General features: G+C 43.3%; 1 protein-coding gene across 2 annotated transcripts in view; it reads left to right on the forward strand.

The window, feature by feature from the left end:
• DROSHA (drosha ribonuclease III) overlaps window positions 1–23,739 on the forward strand; it is a 115,740-nt gene that overhangs the window by 14,610 nt on the left and 77,391 nt on the right. For both annotated transcript variants that reach the window (XM_036279324.1, XM_036279325.1), the window contains 7 exons: window positions 1,625–1,862; window positions 5,490–5,631; window positions 7,672–7,826; window positions 10,737–10,817; window positions 13,636–13,722; window positions 16,386–16,472; window positions 22,760–22,831. In XM_036279324.1, coding sequence (XP_036135217.1) covers window positions 1,625–1,862; window positions 5,490–5,631; window positions 7,672–7,826; window positions 10,737–10,817; window positions 13,636–13,722; window positions 16,386–16,472; window positions 22,760–22,831 — 862 coding nt within the window. The remainder of the gene's footprint in view (window positions 1–1,624; window positions 1,863–5,489; window positions 5,632–7,671; window positions 7,827–10,736; window positions 10,818–13,635; window positions 13,723–16,385; window positions 16,473–22,759; window positions 22,832–23,739) is intronic.

Genomic DNA, 23,739 nt, shown 5'->3' on the forward strand with positions numbered 1-23,739 from the left:
TGTAATTTTAGTAGAGATAAAAATTAGCGAGTTAAATTTAATGAGGTACTTTTTTCATCAGAATGGCAAAGATGAAAAATACCCATGTTGACAGGGTGTGTGGAGGTAGGGACTGATACGGTTTCGAGGGTAGTCTAACCTGGTACCACCCCTCTGTAGAGAAGCCTTGAGAAAAAGCACACACACTGTGTGTGAAATGATCTGACAAGTGTGCCAAGAACACGAGTGTGTCTATGGTAGCATTGTTTATAATGGCGGGAAAAGAAATGCTGATCATTTAAATGACTGTGAAGAGATTTGTTAAAGTAGTATATGCATGTGAAAGAATAATATGCCTTTATTAAATGTTCAGATATAGAGTTATTGAAATAGAAAGGTGTTGATTTACCACTGAGAAGGACAGGCTATAGAGTTTTATTTTTGTTAAAGCTTGTGTATGTTTATATATATTACTGTATCTCTATGTTTTAACACAGTTGTGAAACAGAGTGGTTATGTTATCTCTCTGATGGTATGGGTGATTTTTGTTTCAATTTTGTTAATGCTTAATTTTTTTTTCTAGTGATCGAAGATACATTTTACTTTGCAGTGACTTTTTTCTTCTGGTAACAAATGATGTACATTGTAATATTTGGAAGTTTCATCAATAAGTTCAATATATGTAATCTTTCTAATCACCCAGCCCCTCCCCCGATGTATACACGCCTACACACTCCCACTGTCCTGTCATAAGACTGGAAGTTAGCCGTAGAGCTGATGGAAGAGTTCATCTCTGACTCGGACCCAGACACACACTTGCTTGGCCGACAGCAGCTTTGCCAGAGGCGCTGCGGAGGCTTCCGGCCCCACCTCACACAGCAGCCTGTCCTAGCTGGGCTCGCAGGGTCCGTGTGCGCCCGCCTGCACTTCACGGACTGAATTCAACATCTGTCCTGTAGCTCTCTCTCCAAGCACATCCGTAGGATGGGCCTTTGCAAATTTCAAGCCCAGAAATTCAAGGAGATAGAGTTGTTTCTATCCTGTGGGGTCACAGTTAGGGAGAGTGGTGGTCCACGAAGCAGTAACACCATGCCGGGGAGTCCAGAGAAACGGTCAGGGTGATGTAACGGGTTCACCTCGGATTATGGTCCTCAGGCTAAATTTACGTCCAAGTTGAGACCATGTTTTGAGAAACCTTTTTTTTCCTGGCAGAGCAGGATGTGGAGACCCAGGACTTGTGTTGTCACCACAACGGCCTGTGCGTAGAGATGTCCAAATATTTTCCGAGTATCTTTCTCTTCTAGGAGTTATGATTTGCCAGTTATTCCTGAACCTACTGGAAATGCACCAGAATTACCTGGGGAGAGTATTAAAAATACAGATTCTTGGGCCCCACCCCCGGAGACTGTGAATCAGTAAGTAGATCTGGGGTAGGGCCTGGGAATTTGTATTTTTATCAAGTAACTTCAGGTGATTCTGATGCCACCAGACTGGTGTTTGGGACTCGCTGGTGTAACGAAAGTAAATGCAGTGGTTTGGCATGCATTTTTATTTTAGGTAAAAAATGAACTAAACAGGTGAAGTAAAATAATTTTACAACAGAAGAATTTTTTTAATAATTAGCCTCCTTTACCCCCTTTTGAAGTCGCTCCCCAAGCAGGGAGAAGAAGAGGGCTCGTTGGGAAGAAGAAAAAGACCGATGGAGTGACAACCAGAGCTCTGGTAAAGAAAAGAATTATACCTCAATCAAGGAGAAGGAGAAGGAGCTGGAGGAGACGCTGCCTGACAAGAACGAGGAGGAGGAGGAAGAGCTGCTCAAGCCCGTGTGGATTCGATGTACCCACTCGGAAAACTACTACTCCAGTGACCCCATGGATCAGGTGGTAGGTCTGACGCACGAGAGCGGCTGCAGACCTGGCTTCCAGAGCCCGGCCCCGTTGGCGCTTTGTGCTGGTGATTCTCGGGGGAGGGGGGAGCTGCCCTGTGCGTTGTGGGGTGTGGAGCAGCATCTGTGGGCTCTGCAGGAGCCAGGAGAGCCCCTCTCCAGCTGTGTAACCAAAGCTGCCTGTAGGCATTGCCAAATGTCCCCTGGGGGGATCCCCACCCCATTTGAGAATCACTGCCTTACACAAAAGCTGTTTCACAAAAGCCAGAATGCAGATTAATTAAAGTATTCTTCATTCTGCAGTTTTTACGACACTGGTGGTTTGTATACTTGCACTCATAAAACTACTTTATGCAGTTTGTGGGGTGTGTGTGTTTCCCCCAGAATGGGAAGTAAGCAACAATTTGAGCTTGTGTCTTACAAGTCTATTTTCGACCAAAGATAAGCAGGGGAATTTCTCCAGCGTATCGGCTGGTGTGTGGAATGGCAGGTGTGACCCCTTGAAGTGGGCTCTTGAGTGACTCCGGGTGCGTGCTGCGAAGATGGGGCTGGGCGGCCCCCACTCGTGGCCATGGTGGACTCCACGCCTCCTCTGTGTGCTCGACTCCGTTTGCTTTCCTTAATGCTCCGTTTTATTTTGTCTCCCTCCTTTGTTTTTGTCTCTCTCCTTTGTTTTTTTCTTCTTCTCCTCCTGATAGGTGTTATGCCTCCATCCCATTAATTTCATCATATTTGCCACAGGATAGACACACAGAGAGATGTTCATGGATTAAGTGAAAGAGTAAAGGAATGAGTAAGATTTAGGACGTGTGAGGTTGCAGATGTTAGATTTCGTGCACGGTCAGATGAGAGAGTATTCTGTTGTTTGGAATTTTGTGAAAATAGCTTTTACTGAACCCTTATTTATGGGGACTCCCTTGTCTTTGGAAAAAAAGGGTTTGAGGAAACTCATAGTGGGGTATTATTTTACTTGGCAAATTAGAGCAGGGTTTTAATCATAGCTCATGTGATACAGGGTAGGGAGAGCTCACATGCTGAGCACTTTCATGGTGCCAGAACTTTATGTTTCTCATATCATCCTATTTAACCCTCAAAACATCCTGGAGAAAAGGTATTTGTCACTTAATGCTGCTGTAAACACAGTCATGCACTGCACAAAACATCCTGGAGAAAAGGTATTTGTCACTTAATGCTGCTGTAAACACAGTCATGCACTGCACACCGGCGTTTTGGTCAGTGACGGACCGCACATGTCCCAGATGGAGCTGAAGTTTTGTCATCTAGTGACTTTGTAGCCGTTGTGTGCTGCAGCACAACACACTCATGTGTTTCTGGGGGTGCTGGTGTACACACACCTACTGCGCTGCCAGTCGTATAAAAGTGCAGCAGATAGTTATGTACAGGACATGACACTTGATAATGAGTGACGGCATTGCTGGTGTGTGTGTTTATGATACCATGCTTTTTATCACTGTTCTAGAGTGTACTCTCTCTACGTATATAAAAGTGCTGGACACACTATGCCATGCTACACTGGCAGAGCCTCATGTCTTGTGTTCGCTGTGTCATTTCCTCTTGTGCTTGATTTCTTGTGTTGTTCTGTGTAGTAACATGCTGTGCAGGCTTGTTGTGTAGGAGCAATAGGCTCTCCCTGTAGCTTAGGTGTGCACCGGGCCAGACCCTCCGGGTTTGTGCACATGCTCCCAGTGATGTTCACACACAACAAAATTGAGTGGCGCTGCATTTCTCAGGACATGCCCTCGTTGTCATGCTGGACATGACTGTCACAACACCTGACCAGGCATGACTGAAACGCACCCGGTTTGGTTTTCTCAGTAAGATGTCTGGAGGGAGGTGGTGACCAGTGCTTGTCCAGTGGCTCGGTGATGGCAGGACGCCCTGCTGCCTTCTGGAGCATCCTGGTTGCAGGGTGACTGCAGCAGCTCCGGTGTCACGTCCTTGCACACCAGGCACAGGCTGCAGAGGGCACGTTGGGTGGAGCCGTCCTCCAGTAATTTGCCCAGAGCTCCCACAGGTCTCTTCTTTCACCCCTTCTTCAGAGCTATGTCTTCTGTTTTCCTCAGGGATTCATTTTCCATTGCTGCCATAACAAATTTCCACAAACTACGGCTTAAAACAACACGTGTTTATTATCTCACAGTTTCGGAGGTCAAAAGCCAAACTTGGGTCTCCCCGGCTGTATCAGGGTGTCAGCAGGGCTGTGTCCCTTCTGGAGAGCATCTGCTTCTGGCTCATTCATATCGTTGGTTGGCAGAGTTTGGTTTCTTGTGGCCATAGGTTTGAAGTACTTGTTTCCTTGCTGGCTGGCAGGTAAGGGCTGTTTCCAGCCTCAGAAGCCATATACGTTCTGTGGAACCCCTTCCTTCATCTTCAAAACCAGCATCGAGGGTTGAGTTCTTGTGCCTTGACTTCTCCAGCCTCGTCTCCCATGGCAGCTCTGACTCCCACTGAGAAAGGTTCTCTGCTTTTAAAGGTTCGCGTTATACTGGGCCCACCGAGCTAATCAGGATCATCTCCCATCTCAAATTCTGTCTCTAGTCACATCTGCAAACTCCCTTCTGCCTTGTAAGGTAACATCCGTTTCCAGGGATCAGAACGGGGACTCCTTTGGGGCTAAGGGGATTGTGGCTCCGCCTACCCACCCTGAGATCGGGAGTTCTCTTTCCCAAGTCCGAAGAAAGTCATGGTTCCATTAGCAGGGAAGAAGGGGACAAAGGCTGCCATCGGTGTCACTCTTAAAACAAAACAAAACAAAACCAACGAAGTTGAAGGCTCTGGGGGTCAGAGCGTTTAAACACGGAGAACTTTTATTTTTCTTACATTTTTATGGCTGTGTTAAACCAGCGTAGAAGGAAGGCTGACTGACTGGAAGCCCAGCGTTTGCTTTTGCGTCTTGTCACCTGGTGCGGTGCATGCGAGGAATGTCAGTGTGGTCCCAGCATCGCCAGCGTCAGTGATGAGGTGGGCCGAGGGAAAGCCGTCTCCTCCTTTTGGGTATACCGCAGATTTTAGGATTTGTTTTAATTTTCTTTTTATGTCTCAAAGGTCTGGTTCTTAGCATTTTTAATTATGTCAAAGAATATTGACATTTAAGACGATTTTCAACCTGGGAAGAGAGGGGAAAAGTGGAGAGCTTCCTCTGGGAATGTATTGCAGAACCCTGTGTTTGTGGTTTGTGGAGTGTGTGTGTGTGGGTGTCCCTGTGTTTATGGGGTGTATGTGTGTGGGCATATATAGGATATGTCTCTGATCATTGGATTAACGTGGAAGATAGACCATCAGTGATCTTCATTAGGGGGAGTGTGTCTTTCTAGGAGCGTGTCAGGTAAAATGAGTTCCCAGGGGGTCAAAAGGCAAAGACAAACAGTGGTCATGTGTGTGAACAATGGCAAAGACCTTCCTGAGGTCTGTGTCAGCCGTGGGTGTGGTTGGATCCAGAGCACGGCTACCAGCATTGGGCATTTCGTTTTTACCTGTTTGTTAAAGCGAGGGTTCAAAATGGCACCTTGCTGTTACATATCTTTGATTACTTGTGAGGTCTTGTTTCTTTGGAAAGACTATTTTTAATATAGTTCCTGATACTGAGCCTTTTTTTTTTTCAAAGGGAGATTCTACTGTAGTTGGAACAAGTAGGCTCCGTGACTTATATGACAAGTTTGAGGAGGAGTTGGGGAGCCGGCAAGAGAAGGCCAAAGCCGCCAGACCGCCGTGGGAGCCCCCCAAGACGAAGCTGGATGAAGATTTAGGTGAGTCACATGCTATCAGACCAGACCCTGTGCTTTTATTATTGCTTAATCTGGACTTTAGGAATGTGTCCTTGGGTGTCCCAGATTGAAATTTCTTTTTTTTCATTTTATTTTCCTTAATTATAGTCAACAAAACACATAGCAATTTTCTTCTTCCTTCTTTTAATCCTCACCCGAGGACATTTTTCCATTAATTTTCAGATAGAATGGGAGGGAGGAAGGGAGGGAGAGAGAGACATTGATGTGAGAGAGACACACTGATTTGGTTGCCTCCCACATGACCCCAACCAGGGCTGGGGATCAAAGTGCAACCTAAGTGTGTGCCCTTTACTGGAATCAAACCTATGACTCTGGTCCGTGGGCCGACACTCCAACCGCTGAGCCAAACCGGCCAGGGCAGAACTTTCTTTTTTCTGATGTTAGTTTTTCTTAGTCACATTTAGCAGGACACATAAGGGATCTCATTTGCAAGGCATGCTAACTAACAATTGTGTCCCTTATAGAACTGTCTAGTCTTAGAATCAGAGGCACCACAGTCCAGCCTCCCATCAAAAGCGGGGACCTGTTCCCAGTTCCTCGTCCCTCTGATGGGCAGGCACCCTTCGTGGCCCTGCCCACTGTCAGGGTGCTCTGGGTTTGACCAGGAAATGCAGCTGTAGCCCAGCTCTAGTAGGTTTCTCTCTACTCAGACACTTTGCACATGTGGTGCTCTCGTTTTTCATGTGTCTGCGGTTCACGTCGATGCTGGGATCTTTGAGGAGGGAAGCTGCTTTTTGCCACTTTGTGTCCTTGGCCCATGACAGAATGCCCCCCGCAGAGAGACGTTCCTTATGTGTCTTCCTTTGTTCTCTGGCTCTCCGCCACCTCTCAGCCCTGTGCCTCCCTGCTGAGAGGCAGAGTCCGTGGTAGTAAAAGCACTGACTGAACCGGCTGGCCTGGGTTCGAATCCCTGCTCCTCCACTTGACATGTGACCTTGAGCAAGTGATTTAGTCTCTCTGTGCCTCCCTTTTGTCCTCTGTAAAAGGGGATGACAGTAGCATCTGTTTCATGCATCTGTACACTCAAAAATACAACTGTGGAAGGGGTGGGTCTTATTACTGTGCTGTACTAATTAATCCCTTGTGGGTTTAATCTAAGCTCTAGGTCTTTTTTTTTTTTTTAATTGTGCTAAAATACAAATAACACAAAATCATTTTTCAGTACAGTTCAGTAGTGTTAAGTACATTCACATTGTTGTACATCTCTAGACTCCTTCATCGGCCAATCTGAAACTCTGTTCCCATTGAACAGTAATTCCCACCCCCCTCCACCAGCCCTGGGCACCCACCCTTCTCCTTTCTGCCTCTATGACCTGACCACGAAAAGCACCTCACATAAGAAGAATCACACAGTATTTGTCTTTTTGGACTGGCTCACTTCATTTAGGATAATGTTTGGTTTGTTTTTATCCAGTCACTTCCAAGGTCTGAAATCTTTTATTGCTACTATTGAGAGAAAACAAACTCTGAGTCTGGCTTTCAGAGCCTTCCGTCTGGCAGTCATGACCCTTCGACCCTCACCTCCTGGGGTTTTTCTGCGGGACCTCTGCTCCAGCCAGTGTCTTCGTGCCCTTGCCTCCGTGCTTTGCCCACAGTGCTCCCTCTGTTCCCCCCCTCCTCAGCCCGCCCCGCCCCCTGCCTGGGTCATGCACACCCCTGCCAGGGAATTGCTGGTGGCCTTTCCGGATCAGGGCACTTGCACTTTTCTGAATTGCTGCACCTTTTTAAATGTGCAACCCCATGCTACTGTGTTGCATTTTCTCGGGCATCATTCGCTGAGTCTTTCTCTGTAAAAATCTTTGCTTGCTTTCCCAGCCAGATCGTGACTTAGCATTATGGGCTGTATGACTCTCCACAGTATTGCTGAGCAGTGTTGCTCTTCTCTGAAAGAATCGACAACTGTTCTTACATTGAAAGGTTTCGGTCATTTGGAGGTCTCCACGTATAACCATCCCGTGAATTTCTCCAACCTCTCTCCATGTTTTCCTCCTCACCTCTTAGAAAGTTCCAGCGAGTCTGAGTGTGAGTCCGACGAGGACAGCACCTGCTCTAGCAGCTCAGACTCTGAAGTTTTTGACGTCATTGCAGAAATCAAACGCAAAAAGGCCCATCCTGACCGGCTTCACGATGAACTCTGGTACAATGACCCAGGCCAGGTGCGCATGTGTTTTATGTTCTTGCTGTGAAGGTTGCAACCCACATGTCACATTTATGACTCCAACCTCAGAAGATGCATGTTGGCTGCTATCAAAACGGGATTTTACTCCCAGGGCCTGCGCCGTTCTTCAGAGCTCATTTCCTCCTGGCTCCGGGCAGAAGCACCAGAGCAGTTGTCCCCTGAATCACATTTGACGATGTTGGTAAATCCTGAGTTAGGGAACCGGGTAATGGTGCTGCCTCGTTAAACTTGCAGTTACGGAAGGAGACAGATGATAGGATGAGGGAGAGAGGACTTGTAGGTTCTAAAGCCCTTCATCTGGAAGGTATCTTGCTGCATTATATCAGTGTCTGTAGTCCTGTACGTCCTCATGTTTCCTAGTTGGTAATAGTCACTATTTCATGTAAGTCCTTTTCCTTGTCAAGTATGTTTGAGCTAATGATGTCATAACTGGACATATTTTTATTTCTACTTAGTGTTTTACTGTGAAGTACTACATAATACAAAATCATATCTTTATAAGAGATTTGTATTTTACAAATATACAACACAAATAAAACTAGCATCATCTAATGCATGTGAAGTTATTAAGCATAATATAATATTTTGCAAATAAATTCATACCATTCTGTATTAATTTGAATGCTCTTCTTCTGGCTCTTGTTACATGGTGGCTACCTAAATTTTTTTCTCGATAGAGTATGGTGAGAATGCCTGACAGAAATGTACTTTGTGGTCCCTTTGCTCTCTTGGAATTGAACAGAAATGTTTGCAGTTGTAAGTGCATTTCGAAACTTACTTGGATATATGAATTATGTACATTATGTTTATACTCACTTAAACAGCTTCAGTGAGTTTTAATTCACATTCCATATAGTTTACACACTTGAACTGCACAATTCAGTGTTTTTTAGGATATTCAAAGAATTGTACAAGTATCATCACAATCTAATTTTAGAGCATTTTTGTCTCCCCTAAAAGAAATCTTGTTTCCATCATTAGCCACTTTCCTCCCCCCAATGTGGTTTTTTGAATGGCCTGTTCTCCTGTCAAGAACCTGCCCCTTGGTGCCTGTGGGTTCTTAGTCCTATCACAGGATTCTCTTTGGCCTCAGGTCTGTTTGCTCTTTCTGGTTTCGTGTCGTCTGTGTAGTTGAGCCTTGTAAGGGCTGATCTGCATCAGGGCCCAGCCCCTGATGAAAGGCAGGAATGTAGAGTGTCTGTGTCTCCCCTGAAAATCAGTGAGCACAAGGTCATTCTTCCACATTTTTCATCACGAGTCGTGGCATCATTAGGGATGTGCTGTGACTTTTAGGGGGTCCCATCACATCTCTGTTTGCAGCTTTTACTTTGGATAATTCTCAACTTGATATTTTTAAGGTGGCAATGTTATTTCTCTGCTATACCACCTGGAGCTCTAGATTTCCCAAAAGGTTAAAGAAAGTTATAGCTTTTCACTTTAATATTTCTTCTCAAAGTTTTATTGATATATTTTCATTGGACACAATGAGTTATAAATCCCTAGAACTTTATTTTATTATTATTTTTAAAATCCTTACCCAAGGATATTTTTCCATTTATCTTCAGATAGAGTGGGAGGGAGGGAGGGAGAGAGAGAAACATCTATGTGAGAGACACTTCAACTGGTTGCCTCCTGCATAACCTAGACCAGGGCCAGGGAACAAACTGCAACCGAGGTACGTACCCTTGACCAGAATCGAACCCGCAACTCTTTGGTCCATAGGGCGATGCTCTAACTGCTGAGCCAAACCAGACAGAGCCAAATCTCTAGAACTTTAAATTGTGTAAATATATGTGTTATGATGTGTTATGTATATACATTTTATTATTAATACAAAGAAAGTGAGAAATGAAATTCCACTTCCGCATTCTCTGAACTGATGCTCTGGTCTCCTTTTTGATCCTTATTGCCATTTACGTTGAACAAAGTCATGAAACTGGCTTTTAAGGCCCTTTAAGATTTTGACCTCTGTTCTGCTTGTTTGGTCTTCTTGCTCACATTAACGATCCATTCCATTTAGATGGCTCTCATGTCCCGGGAGCATAACATAGTGTCTCCTCCTTCTCTTCTTTCCCCATGCCGGTGCCTCATGCAGAGTGACCATCTTTTTCTCCTGCCCTGTCCAGCTGTTTAGATGTTTTCTCTCTTAGAAGCCAGTGATATCTCCATCTGGACTGCCTTTTTTCTGTTTTCTTTAAAATTACTAAGCATGTTATATGTATGGTATGTCTCCTATCTAGGGTAATCATCCTTCAGTACATGGGCCCTGAGCTGATTATCACCCTCCACCCCTTAGCCGTCATCTTTCTACCCAAGAGGCATTCAGGAATGATTCACTCACTGAATCTTGTGAGTGGAGCTCAGGGCAGTAAAATGAATTCAGGTGAAAAACCAGACATAGGCTTACCTGATCAGTGTTGAAAGTTGTTCTGGTTCTAATAGGCATTTTCTTCTCTCTGCTTCAGGTACCTTTAAGTTTCTCTTTTGAAAACATTTAATCTGGTTCCCTTCAAAGCATTTTGTGTGTCCTTTCAGTATATAAAGTATGCTTCTCTTTTGTGAAAGAGTCATTCTTCCTGAAACAAGAAATAGGAGAAGCACTGGAAAGCGGTAGGAGAAGATGGGGGGACAGGTGCTGACACTGATGTTTTCTGCTTGGCTGCACAAGTAACTTGGGGGTCCAGGTTGTCATACAGTTTCCTCTCATCAGACGATATAGACAGTTTGCAGCTTTATTGGTTTTGGAACATTCGTTTAATCTTCTCACCGTGACAGACTCTTCAGAGTTTCAGGACTCATGACATTAAAACCCACACAGTTTCCAAAGCATCATTGTGCGTGGTGTGAACTTTCCCCCAATAAAAACGAATCCCCTTCTGTCTGACAGATGAATGATGGACCACTCTGCAAATGCAGCGCAAAAGCCAGACGCACAGGAATCAGACACAGCATTTATCCTGGAGAAGAGGTAACTGGTTAGGGTTGTCCCATTTGTAAATACCAAGAAGCAGAAGTCGACCAATGCCGTTGCTGTTCTTTTCCCCATAAATGAAATAATACAACTGAGAAAGTTTTTATCTACCCTAGTGGTCTCTGTTACTGATCATTGGGGAAGTCAAGTACTTGGGTTTGTATTTGGAGGGGGAATGTCATCAAGGAAACTATAAAATAGGCCAGGTTTCTTTTAGTTGGTTTTTATTATTTTAAAACTGTATGTGTTGTAATTTTTTTTCATGTTTTTTATCACAATTGGTTATGAGTCACCATGGAGAAATGATCTCACACAGGTGCTGCGAGGCACCTGTCCTCTTATCTTTGGGGGCTGCTGTTGTCTTGTAGTTTGTTGTTCCCTCCACACTGTGAGTATGGCATGGACTGTCCCAGCTCTGTACCCCAGGCCTCCGCTTGTTGGGGACACTCCAAATACGTTTGACTTTCACATGACAGAGTTGTATATAACTACTTCGTTTGGATTCTTTCCCTTAAATTTTCCCCATTATCTTTGATTTTTAAGTTATTCTTGTTAATGTCAGGATTGCCTCTTTATGATTCAGCATTTTATGCTTAAACATAGTTTATATAAATTCTTAGTTTCTATTTAAAACTTATTTGTGGTCATAACAACAGGAATAAAGACTACGAGACAGTGACGGATATTTTGAACTACTTGCCTTGCTTTTCCCTTATTTGTTTTTGAAAGTTGGCAGGTGTAGCAGGGAACTCTGGGACATGAGCTGCATCTTGTGCATGTCCACACACACGCCTTGGGTTGGGGTCTCTGAAAGCGATGTTGCGATGGAGTTGGGATGTGAGATATTTAGGGGGAATTAGGCAGGAGAGGAGGCAGGATGGAGCAGAGGCAGAAGCCCACCTGATGGGCCTGATCAAAGCCTGGCTTGTCAGAATTGCCTTGCATGGAGCTGGAATGTCCTTTATACCCCCATCTCCCTGTCCCCAGAGCGGGCTGCCCCAGGGAGGGCACACTTTGGGGAGGGGTCTCTGCGGTAGAGACTGACCTTGAAGGGCTAATGGCTGCAGGCTCTGTGCTGCCTGCTGTCCTCACAGGTGGGCAGCGGGCTCTTGGAAGGGAGATCTGTGGACAGTGGTGCTGGCTGAGGACCTGCGGGCCGGCAGACCCATGCTCAGAGTACATGTGTATTCCCGTGAGAGCAAGCTTGGCCCTTTCAGGATGGATGGGGCCTGTGTAGGCAACTTCCTGTTGTGACAGGTCGGTCTCCTCAGGAATGGTGCCCTTCGGGGGCCCAGCACTGGTCACTGCTGGTCACAGTTGGATGTTCTGCAGTGGCAGTTATTTAGCTAGCGTAGCCCTGGTACCTGTGTCCATGCTGTTGGGCGTATGTGAAGCCTCCGCCGCGCTGCTGTGGCCACTTCACCCATCCTGTCAGCTCTGGTGGCCGGGGGCTGAGGCTGGCTGGCACCTTCTGGCTGAAGCGTATGCCGACTCGGTGGTTTCATACCTCTTCCGTCGCGGGTGCTCTCCGATGGATATCCACGTTGCCATAGAGAGCATTGTTCTCATGCCCACTTGTCCACCCACAGGTCTGTGCCCCAAGGCCTTCTTAACCCTGATCTTCCCATCTTTTTCCTTCTAGGCCTTTGACCAGCTGGCATGGCCACGTGCTTCTGCCATGAGTCCATCTATATTCTAACCTCAGGCTACTGCTCTTTCCACACATAGTGGATGGCCAGGTATACCGCCTGAGATTCTGCCCTTTGGGAAGACTCTCTCATCACTGTCTTTCAGAGCCGTCCCCGAGCGTGGCTGCAGCACAGCCTGTTTGCAGCTTGCACCCCTTCCTGACTGGTCTGTCGCAAACCAAGCTTGGGCTCTATCCTCTCCTTTCGTCCTCCCAGCCTCAGGCATCAGCTGAGGGAGGGGTGCTAGTGCACCAAGGATGGGCCACCTGCTCCTGCAGCTTGACTGTGCCTGCAGCTCCTGACTGTACTTGATTCTGGATGTAGCATCTCATGATGGGTGGTTCTTGGCCCCACCCATACTTGAGCCTGGGTGGGACTGACAGAACCCAGCCTATGATGGGCATTTCCAGTCACATGCCCATTTGCTGTCCCTGGGCCTCGCCTTCCATTTCTACCAGGGCTCAGTAGCACACCAGGAGTGGTTTTTCGAAGGCATATAATTCTTCACTCCAAGTGGCATGGCTTTGCTCCAGAACCCCAGACGGGCATTGTGATTCTCTCAGTGTGGCCACCCTGTCTCAGCATCTTTTCCAACCAGCAGGTGACGGGTGGCGTGGCCTCACAGCAGGGCTGCTGGCATTGCGGCAGGGCTGAGGCCTTTCTTCTCACCTGAGCCACACTGGGCCGCGGCCAGGCACCATGCTACGAGTGGGCGGAGCCATGTTCCTGTCATACTGGGTGCTGCCCCTCCCCCTAGCCTACTGTTAATCCTTCTGAGATGATTTTTTTGTGCCTATTTTTGTCTATTGGAATTTAGCCAAATCTCAATTGCTGTGTTGTTTTTCAAAAAAAGGAAGATAGTAATATAAATTGAGATCTAGAAAGATCCTTATGTTGTTCGAACCTGTCCTATTGCACATGAAGAAATGAATTAAATACTGGGGGCCAGCCAGTCCTTTTTTGTTCATCTAGTTAGGGATGAAGTGAAAACAGTTTCTTCCTACCAGCCTGCGAAGGAGCACACAGAAGCCTCCTTAGTCAGATGTGCAGCTAGAAAGTACCGTCTGTCTTTAAATACAAAAAACTTTGCTTATTTACTTTTAATCTCACTTTTGTTTTTCCCTCAGGCCATCAAGCCCTGCCGTCCCATGACCAACAACGCTGGCCGACTTTTCCACTATCGGATCACAGTCTCCCCACCTACAAACTTTTTGGTGAGTTCCTAACAAAATCAGATATCATCTATTTTATTTTTTTTATCCTCACCTGAGGACATATTTGCATTTGTATTCAGATAGAGTGGGAGGGAGAGAGGGAGGAAGAGAGAGAGAGAAACATCAATGTGAGAGACACATTGACTGGCTGCCACCCGCATGACCCTAACCGGGGCCAGGGACAAACTGCAACCCAGGTATGTGCCCTTAGTGGGAACCGAACCCAAGACTCTTTGGTACGCAGGCCGATGCTCTAACCGCTGAGCCAAACCGGCCAGGGCAGATATCATCTATTTTAAAATGTGAATAGGGTACATGTGTATAAATGGGTTAATGTATCAATAGACTAAATACTGATTGCGTTCTTAAATGTTCTTTTTTTTTTAAACTATTCTATTTTTATATTGACAAAATTGGCCTATATCATAATGACTTTTATTTTTATTTTCTACTAGACTATTTTTGGTACCTTTTTTCATTCATATTGTTGGTACCACATAATAGCCAAAAAATTATGGAGCTGTGGAGTTGGAAGGATGCGTAGAACATTCTCATGTCTCTTAAAAGTCAGCAAGTAGTTTATATATTATCTAGTGACCCAAACAAGAAGATCTGTTGTATTTATGACAGTAATATTAATAGTTAATACTTGTTGACTATGGTATTGGGCACCATTCTAATTATTTGACATATATTAACTTATTTCTCACAACAAACTGATGAAGCAAATATTATTATCCTCACTCCGCAGATGAGGAAGTAATCCATATTTTACAGGAAGTGAAGTAGCTTGCTCAACATCGACCCATGGACCAGGAGGTTGCCGGTTCGATTCCCGGTCAGGGCACATGCCCAGGTTGTGGGCCAAATCCCCAGTTGGGGGCATGCTGGAGGCGGCAAATCGATGTTCTCTCTCATCGATGTTTCTGTCTCTCTCTTCCTCTTTCTAAAATCAATAAGAAAATTTTTTTTCTATTAAAATAGCTTGCTCAAGATTATCCAGGTAGTAAGTGCAGAGTGGGGATGTGAACCTAGGCAGTCTGACTCCATCGAGCATGGCTGTGTGTTATTCCACCATACTATATTGCCTTTCGCAGTACAACATTTATTAGTACTGGTTACTTGTATCACCAAGAGATTTCAATTTCAAAATTAGATGTTAATAATTATATATTTTAACAACTTTATTGAGATATAATTCATATACCTTAAAATTTATCCATTTAAAGTGTGTATTTTATATTTAGTCTTTTCACAGGATTGTGACACCATATCACAATCTAATTTTAGAACATTTTCATTGTCCCCAAAAGATACCCTGTACTCAATTCTTTTCCAGTCCCAGCCTTCAGCAACTACTAAGATGCTTTCTGTCATTTGCCTGTTCTAGATATTTAATATGAATGGGATCATACAATATGTGAACTTTCCGGCTTCTGATTTCACTTAGCATGATGTTTTAAAGATTCACCCATGTGATAACATGCGACTTTATTCATTTTTATGGCCAAATAGTATTCCATTGAATGGATGTACTATATTTTATTTATTCCTCAGTTATGAACATTTGGGTGGTCTCCACTTTTTGGCTATTATGAAATACTCTTGTGAACCTTTGTGGACAAGTTTTTGAGTGGATGTGTATTTTCATTTCTCTTGGGTGTAAACCTAGGATTGGAGTTACTGGATTGTTTGGTAACTCTGTTTAGTATTTTGAGGAACTACCAAACTGTTTTTCAGAGTGGTTATACCATTATTATTTCATTAAAAGTTCTTTTCATTGTATTTAATTCAGGCCAACTTTGTTAAATTACTCAAATAGAAAGTAACAGTAATATTGACAAAACAAATAATGTACAGAGATATTCTTTAGTTCTCTTCCCAAGTTCTGTGTGTATGTGTGTGTAAAATGTTTAAAAGAATAACATTCAATACCTATGTAAAAAACATATCTTATAGGTTATCACTCTTAAGAATTAGTTTCATATTTAACATTTAGTAATAAAAATGGTATGTTACAAGAATGGCATAAAGAAGAGAGTCTCTTAGGCATAGATCAACATTTGTATGTTCTAATTACTGATTCAGTTTTCAGTAATGAAAATTTTGGTCATTATGCAAGAGTCAGTTTGTTAAAGCATCGGGGGTGGGGGGTGGCCCCTGCTTGGAGGGCTCGGAACAGAGCGGTGAGGGCCGAGCTCCTGGCCTCCAAGGCCTCGGAGCCTCCAGGCTGTGCTCAGTCGTGACCACCATGGTGCTGAGCTTCTTCATTTTGAGCTTTGAGCCAAGTGTGTTATTATCTTGTTCTTATTAGGACTTCTGTTAGTTCAGAAATATATTTCAGTAAGAACAGGACTGGTAGTATTATGAGATTAAATAAAGCAAGTTCCTAGAAAATGAAGTCATATAACCTTTCTTTTTTTTTCTTTATGGCATCAAACATAACAAACATTCTTCATTATCTCAGCATATAAATATTACTGAGGCCAGAGAATTCCACCTAAAATTAAACTTTCTCATAAAGTTCTCTGTGGTGTTTGGCAAAACATTAACAAAGTGTGTGGAGTCCTTACATTTCTCCTGGTGGTTGCCTTGTGTCCTGATGGATTTCTGCAAGGCCAGTCAGGCCGTGATTCAGGCTTTGTGTTTCTGTTTGCTTTCAGACCGACAGGCCAACCGTTATAGAGTATGATGATCATGAGTATATCTTTGAAGGATTTTCCATGTTTGCACATGCCCCCCTGACCAATGTAAGTATGTGCTCATTGGCTTGCTTCCTGTGTCCCTGTACCCTGCCTTCCCTTTACTCTTTCCTTTCATCCGACTTCTAAGTCACATTTACTCTGCGTCCTCTGCATGAGCTGCAGGAAGTCTGTGTCAGGTGGGAGTGTGATGTTTGTGCTAATGAGTCACAGGTTCAGTCCACATTAAGTGGTTGAGTGAAAGTGTCAGAATAACATTGTGAGAGTGTAAAAGACCGAAAAAGAAGGATAAACTGTGGAGTAACGTGTCAGAACTATTTGGGGTTTGGTGTCCTTCAAAGGAAAGTTGGAAAGTTTTAAGAAGAAGCTACTGTTTAGTCTCTGAGCAATAGAAAAAGAAATAGAGCTGGTTTAGGACACCTGGAGCCTGAATTAACTTTATACAGTTTTCTGCTTTTGAATCCCAGGAATATGTCTTCTTTAAGAGACTTCGTCTGACACACAGATCTATGATGTTTTTATACAGGAATTAAGGCAGCTCTGTTAGTAATCGGTTCAAATGGAAGTTCTGTATTAATGAGTCAGAAGCTTTGTCCTGGAGCGGGCAGTCTTGGGAATTGTCATACTTACCCTGTATCCCAGTTGGACAAAGAGGAGGAGGAGAGAGAGGCAGTGCCCTTGACCCAGTCCAGACACTGTCATGGAACTTACTGAATTATAGCTATGATGTAGCTACAGCAGAATAGAATGTTCTCTAATCCTTTCTGGTTTGGTTACAAGAAATTAAATATGCAGTTTGAAAAGTTATTTTTGTACTGTTTACTTAAAACTTGAAATTCTTTTCCTTTGGAGAGTAAAGATTCAAATCTTTGCCAAACCTTTTTCCATTTTATCATTCTTTTTTTCTCTGTAAGTGGACATGATTCCATTGTAGTGAGTCTAATTTAAAACAGTTTGTTTTCTTAATGAGATTGTTTTTTGTTCCACAGTATGTTTTATCCTAGAGAATTTTCTTTGAGAAGACGATTACATTGTAAATGTAAAAATAAAATCATTTGATAATACATACCACAGTTGTCTCCAGGGTAGACCATAATATAGAAAAAGGTATAATATTGGACCATTCTTTTTATTTTTATTTTTTGAGGTATAATTAATATGTGGCATTATATTAGATTCAGGTATACAACATAGTGATTTGATATTTGTATATATTGTGAAATGATCACCATAATGACTCTAGTTAACATTTTTCAACTTACCTAGTTACAGAATTTTATATCAGACTCTTCTTAAGCAATCTATATGAAAAGGCATTAGGTGGTTTTTGAATTTTGATGGTTCTGTTCTTTTTGTGAGTGTCTCAGTTAAGCACCCAGACCCTGTGTTACACCACATCTAGCCTTAGCGTAGGGAAGGCTTTCAGGAGTCCTCTGGTCCTCCTCCTCCTCCTCGTGCGTGTTTCTCTATTTCCCCCGCGGAGGATTTGCAAACACAAATAATTTAGTCACCGTGACAATATTTAAAAATACCTATCATCCCCATGGCCGGTTTGGCTCAGCATTTAGAGCATCAGCCCGCAGTACAGAGAGACTCGGATTCGGTTCCCGCTAAGGGTACGTCCCTTGGTTGCAGTTTGTCCCCGGCCCCGGTTGGGGTCGTGTGGGTGGCAGTCACTCGATGTGTTTCTCTCACGTAGCTGTTTCTCTTTCTCTCTTCCTTCCTGTCTCCCTCCTGCTCTATCTGAAGATTAATAAAAAAAAAAAAAAATGGTCCAGCTGGTATGGCTCAGTGGTTGAGCGTCGACCCATGCACCAAGAGGTCGCTGGTTTGATTCCCGGTCAGGACACATGCCCAGGTTGTGGGCCCAGTCCCCAGTGTGGGGCATGCAGGAGGCGGCCAGTCAATGTTCTCTCTCATTGATGTTTCCCTCTCTCTCTCCCTCTCCCTTCCTCTCTCTCTAAAATCAATTAAAAAAAAAAAAGTCCTGTGGTGAGGATAAAAAAAAAAATACATCTTATTTTTTAATTCCCTAGAAGTAGTGTAGATCTTACTTTAAGTTTTAGGATCACCTTAATCAAAGAAGGAAAGCAGTTTGGCTTCAGAGAGACCAAGATTTTAAACATTAGTGAATTCTACTTATTATCTGATCTGTATGATTTGAAATTTCAGTCTTCTAAGCCTTGATTTTTTTCTCGTCTTAAGATAGAGGTTTTAGTTTTAGTAATAGGTTTTGTTTTGTTTTTAATGAGATAACACATCAAAAGTGTTATACAATGCTTTGCGTACAATAAATATTGCACTTCTTATTTTGTAAAATATGTCAGACAGACCTGGGTTTGCATCTTTTTTTTTAATTCTTTTTTTTTCCAACTAATTCTTAATATCTATGTGACTTTGGACAAGTGATTTTAGAAGCTTTATTAAAATCCCTCCGGTTTGGCACTGAGAGGCTGTTAATGCTAAATTAATTGCATTTGTGATTGTTACCATACCATGAAGCCAGGACTGAAAATTTTTGGCTTCAGCATATATTTTATATAAAAATATTCAAACTCTCAACATTTGAGAACTTAACTCTGTAATGAGAAGATAAGCCCCATCATTTATGTTAGAGATGTTGATAAAATAAATCGAGTGTTAAGCTGAGTGCTGTTCAGTTCATAGAAATTAGATCCCTCAAAGGCCTCTTGAATTTGCAATAGCTTCCCAAGAAGAGGAATTATTACATCACTTTACGGATCTGATTCATCTTCTTGCTGGAGCACATCAGCAAGAACGGCATGCAAATGATTGTGTGGTGGAATCTCAACCGAATCCAGTTCTGACAAGTCCTCTTAAGTCTGCTTGAACTGAAGTGGGTTGAAAGCCTTGTTGGTGAAGTAGGAGCATTCTGGGATAATTTAATCCTTTTACGCAGTACATTTACAACGATTTGTAATACCTGATGTTACTAAGGGCTTTGACAACATAACTAAAATTATAAAGATATACGTATTAGATGCTTGATATCTTACTCTGTCCTCAGAGGCCCCAGAAAGCTCTCTCCTGCATTTGATGGCTTTCCTTTTCCAGTGGCCTCATTGCCCTGGATTTGGTCATTGAGTTAGAAGTTTAGGGAGTTGTTTTTGCTTGTTTTTGGTATGGTGCGATGGGTGTTAGTAGTGGTCAGTATCCAAAGATGTTTAAGAAATGATGGTAGGTATCTGTATTATTTGATTGGCCAATGAAGCTTCCAATATGTAGAAAATGACAAGTTCTCTGTGCATCTTAGAGAAGAGGAAAGTTTTAATGGAAAAGGCGATCCTGCCTTTCCAGCCTGTGTCTGAGGAGGGCTCCCGTGGTGTGGGTGAGCGTCCAGAAGAAAATATAGTACAGATAAGAGAAGAGGTCAACTCTGGCCGGTTTGGCTCAGTGGTTAGAGTGTCGGCCTGAGGACCAATGAGTCATGGGTTCGATTCTGGTCAAGGGCACGTACCTCGGTTATGGTTTGTCCCCGGCCCTGGTAGGGTTGTGCAGGAGGCAACAAGTCGATGTCTCTCTCTCACATCAATGTCTCTCTTTCTGTCTCTCTCTCCCTCCCTCTTCTTCCCTCCCTCTCTCCCTCCCTCCTTCCCACTCTATCTGAAGATAAATGGAAGAATATCCTCGGGTGAGGATTAAAAGAGAGAGAGAGAGAGAGAAGAGAAGAGTTCAAGGAGAGATCCCAGAAAGTGGTTTTAGTTGAAATGACTTGGGGAAAGGATTGTACTTGTGTGAGTCACCTGTCAGAGCTGCCCTTGCGCGTTGTAGGAGTCAGATGACACTTTGCTCTTTCTCTGCCTGCCTCCCAAGGCCTCTGGTCCTTTTCTCCTTTGGGTACTCTCTCTCTGAAATGTAGTCTCACCCGCGGGTTTTCCTCCTACAGTATTCTGATCCCCACCGAATGGGCATCTATAGCTGTGACGTGCTCTGCGCTCCACACTCCACTTCTGATTGCCTGTTGCATACCCCCGTGTCCCCTCAGGTGCCTCCTCCTCAACTGTACAAAGCCGGGCTCGTCAGCATTCCCACAATGGACTTTGAGGACTCAGGGAGCACCCTGTGAATTTCTCAGTATTAATGTCGTTGTGATGTGTCTGGTCACTTAGGCCAGAAACCTTAGTCTTCTCTTCATTTGGCTGTTTTCCTCCCTTGCTCCCTTCTGAACTATCCTCACACTGTTTACATAGCCACTCATCCAAAATGTAAACTCGGGTAGTCTCTCTCTTAAAGTACTTGAATGACTTCTCATTGCCATGGGATAAGCCCTGATTACATTGTTGATAACATCTGCATAATACAGTTGATACTTTCCTGCCTAAATCACCTCGTTTTCCTCTGTCCACATACTTGACTCCTGAGCAGTTAAATCACTAGGTCCCTTTTCTCTGCCTTGCTAGAAACTAAATACCTGCTGTTCCCCAACTCAGTTTTTTTGGGTGACCTGGAGCATTTCTCCCCATCTTTGAAGACTCAATTCAAATGTTACCTCCTTTGGTTCTTTTGAACTGTATACTCTCTGTTTGCGTATTTGTTTTTAATTATATTTATAAGTTACATCATATTTTGTTCTTTTTTTTTTTTAATCCTCACCAGAGAACATTTTTGCATTTATCTTCAGATAGAATGGGAGGGAGAGAGGGAGAAAGAGAGAGAGAGAAACATTGATGTGAGAAAGACACATCGAGTGGCTGCCACCCACACATCCCCAGCTGCGGCTGGGGACAAACTGCAACCAAGGTACATGCCCTTAGTGGGAACCGAACCCGGGACTCTCCGATCCGCGGGCCAACGCTCTAACCGCTGAGCCAAACCAACAAGGGCTCATCATATTCTGTTTATACTTGTTTATGTGCCTTTCTTCCTCTTTTAGATCCTTACCTTTTAAAAAATAGGTAGAGTTGTTTTAGATAACTATGGACCTAACATCATTGCTACCAAAGAGTAGATATTTTAAAAATATGAATAATGCCTAAATTTGTAGCTCTCGAATCATTTTTCAATATAGGAATAAAAAGAACTTCAAAATGATAGTGGCTTTAGCATGTTGCTTCAACTGGCTTAGAACTCATTTATTACCATAAGAAGGTTCAATATGGATCTCTTATTAAAGTTAATTAGAAATTTCACCCAAATTAGCCATTATTCTAATGAAAAAGCACCTAAGAACTAAATTTCCTTCTAAGAAAAAGATTTCCAGTAGATGGCATTACAAGACTATTTTTGTTTTTCTTACCAGTCCTTTGGTAGAATTGAACTTTGTTTGTTTCTTTCTAATTGCTATGGTTTGTGAAAACGATTACATCTATGTAAAATCGTCTTATGGACAGATTGAGTAGCCAGAAAAGCCTACTTACCACCTCTCTAGGGTTTCTGAGTCTGTTATTTTCCCCAAGTAGTCAGCCAAGCCACTGTGCCACTGTAGTAACTTCACACCCTCCCTTTCTTCCTCCCTTCATTCGAAAGTGTACTTACAGAAAACCTATTATGTCAAGACATTAGGCTAGTGTCTGATGACACATTGGTACAACAGACAGGTGTGGATTTATTTAACATGAGCCTGCCTTCATTTTCACATGGACCCCGAGTATTAGAATAGGTAACGAGATGTACAGACTCTAGTGCCTTAGGGCTGGGGTCTAGAACAAGATTTTCAAACTCACCAGCTACCAGTTTCCTTAGGCAAGGTACCTAATGACTCTGCCTTAGTTTCCTCCACTGTACAAGGGGGATAGTTGTACCTATCTCATAGGGATGGTTACATGAGTGACAATACGGGAAGCATTAGAACAGTGCCTGGTGCAGTAAATGCTATTGTTATTTTTATTATACATTATTATTATTATTACTGTTATTATTGCCACGGTTGCTTTTGCTCCAGACCCAGATAGGAGCATGACTTGTGCACGTCAGTGACATGAATCTGTACCTGAAAGTTGTCTGCCCGAAGGGCTGGAGTTCTAAAAGATTTCAAACACCCGAGAAAAAGAAGCATTTATGTGTGGTTTCATTAATTCTTTAGAGGTGATTTGTTTGGTTTTAATGAGGACTTGTCATGTTTGTGCTGTTGCTTATATATTTAATTCAGCACCAACATTATGCAGGTCTCCCGTAGAGTTCGAGCCAGTGGGGTTCTTGCCATTAACATCCAGCAGTTGTGGTCAAGCTCCGTGTGCAGCACTGTTAGAAGCTTAGATGAAGTGCAGCCATCTCACTTGGTTCTTGGCCTCCTGGGTCAGGTAGCAAAGAAGCACGTGTGCTGCGTGAGCCTGCAGGACGGAGTTGCGGAACTGAACCTCTTCTTGTAATTGCAGATTCCCCTGTGTAAAGTGATTCGGTTCAACATCGACTACACGATTCACTTCATCGAAGAGATGATGCCTGAGGTAAGGCAGAAGCTTGCTTAGCAGCTTTGCCCTTTGGTTTCTTCCACACGTACATCTTTAAAGAAATGGACTTGGCCAGCTCTGGCGTTTGGCCTTAGGAAGACCCCGAAAGTATCGTGTTCACTGTTGCGAGGGTCAGTGAGATGGAGCTCTAGGAGCAAGTTTAAAATTTGGGCCACTTTGCAATGTTTGAACCCATTTCTCCTTGTTTTGCATCTACTGATAGTAACTTTACATTTGTTTTTAGTGGTTTTGCATAGGGGACAGATTTTGATTACTGGTTGTTATCAGAGGAAATTAGGGTAGTGAAACTGAATCTGATAGCTGTTGGAATAATCTTATTCATTATCTCCAATGACAAGATCAATGCTCGGTTCATTTTTCTTCCCATATATTTACATATTTTTCCTAATTGTTTTTCATTGTGGCTGCTCAGCAGCAGATTTATCTAAATATATGCTAGAGGTTTAAAATTCCAAAGCAAGATTAATGTGAATCTCAGAATGATTCATTGCCTGATCTTGAATTTAGTGATGTCAACAAATCACACTAAGAAATAACAACTAGACAGCAAACAAGCTTGTGCACTTAACCTTGTGTTGGAGTCAGGGTCGATTTCCTGAGCCCCTGGCTCTTCCTGCAAACCGTGTTTAACAGCGCAGCTCTGCCATGGGCAGCCGAGCACCAGGGGAGTTCATTGATAGGCATGACACACATGCTTAGCTTGCACCTATTTCATTCAAAGCAAGCCCTGGTAATTCTACCTGTCTTTCAAAAAGAATTAAAGAGAAAGGGCCACCCCCTCATTCTCTAGCTTAAAAGAGCTTTTTGCTTCCTTTTGATTTTTAAGGTCATAAGCCTTCATTTGCTATTGTAAAGGTTTATGAGTCTGGAGTTATCTCACACAG

Source organism: Molossus molossus, unplaced genomic scaffold (assembly GCF_014108415.1).
Source record: "Molossus molossus isolate mMolMol1 unplaced genomic scaffold, mMolMol1.p scaffold_m16_p_3, whole genome shotgun sequence".
NCBI classification, from domain to species: domain Eukaryota; kingdom Metazoa; phylum Chordata; class Mammalia; order Chiroptera; family Molossidae; genus Molossus; species Molossus molossus.